The following is a 5,588-nucleotide window of genomic DNA, read 5'->3' as shown; positions in this document are numbered from 1 at the left end:
CCGAGACTCCTATTGCCTAATAACTTGACTAAGGGGCGGTGGTCCGTGACAATGGTTAAGTTCGGGCAGCCCAATAAGAACAACCTTGCCTTTTTTAAGCACCAAGCCACTGCAAGGGCTTCCCCCTCCACAGCTGCATACCCAGACTCGGCGGGCGTGAGGAACCGACTGCCGCAAAGTGCTATTCTCCAACCATCTCTACAACAGAAGGGGGTTTCGACGGAGATGCAACTGCAATATTGTTGGAGGATGACGAAGCCCACCCCCTCCTTACTCCAGTCAGTGACTGCAACAGTCGGCCGCAGCTTATCGTAGTAGGTGAGGCCGTCCTTGGCCAACTTGCAGACGATGTCTTGCACTTGACGAAACTTTTCCTGAAGGTACTCATCCCAATAAACCTGTTTGCCCGAGGGCTTCTTCAGCAGGTCTCTAAAGTGGGTCATGATGGGCGCCGTTGTCAGGAAGGGGGCCAGCTGATTAACAAAACCATACCATGACCTGATGTCGGATATTGTGGGCTTTTGGGGCATAGAAAAACGTTTTATGGCAGATAAATAATCTTCTGAAGGCTTGTAGGAGTCCCAACCGACGTCGAATCCGACAAATTCCACTTCTTTCTTGCAAAACTTGAATTTTTCTGGTTTCAAAGTGATGCCCTTGTATGCACAGACAGTAAGGAAGTCGTACACATGCCAAAAGGCGTTTTCTACGCTCGAATCGTACAGAAGTGTATCGTCCACACACTTAAACTTCCTGGGTACTTCTTCAATGGCATCATCGAAACGGCGTGTATATGCGTCGGAGGCAGAACAATGTCCCATTGGTGTCCTTCGGTATTGGTACCTACCCCAAGGTGTGATGAATGTGGTTAGGGGTATGCTCTCCTTGTCCAGTTCTACCTGGTGAAATCCCCAATAGGCTTCGGCCACAGTCTTGTATGAGCAAAGGGGAATGCTGGATACCATATCGAAGGGCGTAGGGGTATGGTGCGTCTCCCTTCTACAACTTGCATTAAGTTTTTGGTAGTCGACCGTACGTCTGGGTTGCCCCGTTTTCTTTGCCACGACCACCATACGTGAACACCATTCCGTGGGCTCTCCAGGGGGAGCTCTTTGTAGGACCCCTCTCTTGACGTCCTCCTCCAACTGGGCTTTCACCTCCTTTTCCCAGTGCTTAGGTACCGACGCAGGTGTGTGGCATGCGTAAGGAACTGCGTCAGGTAATAAGTGAATACGGTGGGGTTCCCCATCCATTACCGGGAGGGGTTCTCTCTCGGTGTTGAAAGTCGTACTTGAAAAATGGGCTAATAACCAGTTTTCTAATCTGGCAATATTCTCCTCACAAGGGGGAAACGGAATGGCCGACGGTCTCATAGGTTGATCAGTTGCTTCCGCTAATGTAAGAGTTGTACTAGCTGCTGTGGGGGCAGAGTCCGTGAAGGGAGCGTGGTTAGGAAACGTTTCTGGCACAAGACCAAGTTTCTTGCAAGCATCCAGGGATAAATAAAAATCAATGGAGGACTTTACGAAGTATACTTCCTGAGTTGTATGCCTCCCCTTGTATTCTATGGTGCAAGAGGTTGAACCTAAACACTTCAGATGCAGGTTGGCGAAGTCTCGCAATCCTCCCTTTAACCTCAGCTTAGCCGGTTTTATGTTCAACATCGCAAGAATAGCGGGTCCTGCAACACAAACCTGGGCACCAGTGTCCGGCACCGCTCGGACGCGGGACCACTCTCCCAAGTTGGCCAAGCATACATCAACACGAATAGTGGGTTGTGGGGAGGGCCCATTCCGCAACCTTGCCTCTGCCGCCACGACTACTGCAATCACTGCACCCGCTATGTCCGACTCCTCGGCCAGACCACTAACGTTATTCCTGACACTCCGCCCTCTGCAACACTTCTTCAGGTGACCGGTTTTACCGCACCCGTAACATGTCGTTCTTCTTGCAGGACATGAAGAATACCCAGGGCTATGACGAGTACCACAATTACCACAAAGACGCAATTGTACTTTTACAGTGGTACTCCTGTCACACTTAGCAAGGGCAGCTGCCACCTCCACCTCGTGTTCCTCCTCGAACCCACCGAGAGCAGCCGCTCTAGGGGAGCTGCTAAGCCATGCCCTATTACGAAGGGCGTCGTCACGGGCGCCCTCGAATGCACTGCACATGACTCTAAGGGAATCGATATCACGGATATTATTGCATGATTGAAACACTTGCCTTTTGAGCACTTTATCACTTAGGCCTACCATGAGCTTGCGCAAAAGCATATATTCGGATAAATCATGATTACAATTAGGGCATGTGAATGCACAATCAGTAGCCTTTTGCGTACACTTGATAAAATAATCATTGAAGGACTCACTAGGCTCTTGGGCCAAATCAAAAAACTCGAGCCACTGCACCGCTTGGTTAGAAGCTTTCACTACCATTTGCTTAACCGCATTAAATGCCCCTTCAGTAGACAGGGCACTCCACTGGGCGTCAGTATACCTAGAATCGAGGGCACGTTGCAATATCGGAACACAAAGCAGCCTTATATGGTGAACTGCCTCGATAGGCTTCAACTTACATAGTTGCAACCAACACTCCATTGACCGTTTCCAAGACCTAAAGGCTGCAGGGGACACCTCAGCCTCGCACTTTTCCGGAGCTGCAGACGAAGGGATCCTTGGTTGGGGGACGTTGGTACCCCGGAGTGACAACGCTGTTATCTCGGCCTGAAGATTCTGGATGGCTTGTTGCTGGGTTTGCAGCACTTGGTGAGCCTGCAGCACGGAAGCCGGCGACATCCTGACGCCGGTTCCAGAGGTTCCTGTCCTTGCAATCCTGCCCCTAGGGGATGCAAATGAGGGTCGTCTCGACGGTGGTGCCATGCTGTGCCACGGTTATTACAGTAGGTCCTCTTAAAATCCTACTCACTGCGCCATGTTAGATCTTAAACTAGGCAGGATCAAGAAATGACAGTCAGCGTTGTTTCTTATCTTCATTGCAACTGACGCTGCTGCATCATGCACAGCGGAAGGAAATACAGATAGCCCGTGACGTACACAATGACGTCACTTATGTGGGCGGAGCTTAGGCGCTGCAAGCAGCCTCATCTTACAGTAAAGAATTTATTATTTCAATCATCAGTATTTATTTCATAATCGCTCGTATCCTGTTAAAGAATCGAAGTAAAAGGTGGTTTTAAGTAGATTGTAATAATAATTACCCAGTTTTGTTTAAGTGTACTTAAGAGACCTTTGGATATTCAGAGTTTTGTATCTTGCTGTCTGGGGGATATAAAACTGTCTTAGAGCTCGGGTGTTAATATTTTCAAGTGTAACAGATTTAATGTAATAACAAGCAGGGGAATTTGGAACTTGAGAGCTTGTATAGCTTACCAGCCGTAATATATAGTATAATATATATTTTGGTGCCCAGACCAGGGGGCCATCATCGTATAATATATATGTATGTATATATATATATATATATATATATATATATATATATATATATATATATATATATGTGTGTGTGTGTGTGTGTATGTGTGTGTGCATGTGTGTATATGTATATATATATATATATATATATATATATATATATATATATATATATATATATATATATATTCATATATATATATTTACAAGTATATTATATATATATATATATATATATATATATATATATATATATATATATATATATATATATTCAAGTATATTAATATATAAACTGTACGTGTATATATATATATATATATATATATATATATATATATATATATATATATATATATATATATATATATATATATATATATATATATATATACATATATATACATATATATATATATATATATATATATATATATATATATATATATATATGATAAATTTTGCACATTTTTACGTGTTTTTCATATTCAAATAAGCCATATATATTTTGATATATTAATGTCTGGATTCTCTTAACGACCTCGGGATCAGAGCCCCAGGCGAAATCTCACAAAGACAAGAGCTTGGCTCCGGCCGGGAATCGAACCCTGGTCGGCAAGCTTATATAAGCTTGCCGACCAGGGTTCGATTCCCGGCCGGAGCCAAGCTCTTGTCTTTGTGAGATTTCGCCTGGGGCTCTGATCCCGAGGTCGTTAAGAGAATCCAGACATTAATATATCAAAATATATATGGCTTATTTGAATATATATATATATATATATATATATATATATATATATATATATATATATATATATATATATATATATATATATATATATATATATATATATATATATATATATATATACATACATATATATATATATATGTATATATATATGTATATATATATATATATATATATATATATATATATATATATATATATATATATATATATATATATATATATATATATATATATATATATGATAAACAAACTTAAGAAATTCCGAATGTTTAAAGGTTAATCACCATCAAAACAAACTGGTGTATAGAGAATACATGCATCTTTACCTCTCATTAGAAGCTAAGTAAAAAAAAAATGATAAATTTTCAAAGGTAATAATATAATATATCTACCTGGGGGTTGGAAAGAGCTGATATGGAAGGCTTGATATAATATAGTAGACCATCTGCTGCCCCAGGAAGTAAGGCTCCTCTGATTAAGAGGAGTGTCAGTATTACGTACGGCATCGTGGCTGTCACCCAAACAACTTTCCCTGACCACGAAGAATCAAATCAATGGAATAAATGCTGCCATCTAAAATATCTTTGTTTCGATTTTTATGATTAGCTTTATAAATCAAAAGTAATTTAAGAAAAATAATTTTGATGATAAATAGTTTCTTTGAAGGATATATGTCGTGGTACACTAAAAAATTATATTTTTCAATTAATTGTTGAGGTTTATAAGGAGATTATGATAATTAGATTTACTTGGAAGTGGATAGATAGCCTTTTTGGTTTTGTTTTTCTTTTTAAAAATTAGTAATTGATCCCCTTATAAACTACCAAATCTTAGTCAGTAGCAAATTTACACTAGTCACAAAACAATCTAATTTGAGACAAATGCTACATTCATTTGTGTCTTACCAGATGACTTAACTCCTTTGAATAGAGAGAGGTAGAGGATGATATATGTAATGAGTCCACATATAACGAGACTAGGCTGAGGAGCCCCGAGATCATCTATGCCTTCACTCTTGTGCATTTGCAGAACGACGTAACTGACACAGGAAAGACGAGAGAAATATACATTACTTAAGTTTGAGAGCTGCAGGTGTATTATGCATGATATAATAAATATTTAGCCATAAGAATTGGAAACAAAAATTTAAGTCCTAATATAATGCATCATTAAAAATAGGCCAATGTTTTATGAAAACGGAATAGCAAATATCTTTCATTCAAAAAGTTAAGTATCATACTACAGATCAGTCAAATAGCTAAAATAATTGCATTATACCCACACACACACACACACACACACACACACACATACATATATATATATATATATATATATATATATATATATATATATATATATATATATATATGTGTGTGTGTGTGTGTGTGTGTGTG

General features: G+C 39.7%; 1 protein-coding gene across 1 annotated transcript in view; it reads right to left on the bottom strand.

Moving 5' to 3' along the window:
- Nucleotides 1-3,130: 3,130 nt before the first annotated feature.
- Nucleotides 3,131-5,588, bottom strand: part of LOC137646456 (sodium-dependent dopamine transporter-like) — a 37,220-nt gene continuing 34,762 nt past the window's right edge. Inside the window, exons 5-7 of the mRNA XM_068379558.1 lie at nt 5,097-5,230; nt 4,584-4,723; nt 3,131-3,166 (exon numbers count right to left, since the gene is read on the bottom strand). Coding sequence (XP_068235659.1) covers nt 3,131-3,166; nt 4,584-4,723; nt 5,097-5,230 — 310 coding nt within the window. The remainder of the gene's footprint in view (nt 3,167-4,583; nt 4,724-5,096; nt 5,231-5,588) is intronic.

Source organism: Palaemon carinicauda, chromosome 9, assembly GCF_036898095.1.
Source record: "Palaemon carinicauda isolate YSFRI2023 chromosome 9, ASM3689809v2, whole genome shotgun sequence".
Taxonomy (NCBI): domain Eukaryota; kingdom Metazoa; phylum Arthropoda; class Malacostraca; order Decapoda; family Palaemonidae; genus Palaemon; species Palaemon carinicauda.
This window is presented reverse-complemented; position numbering and strand designations above follow the sequence as displayed.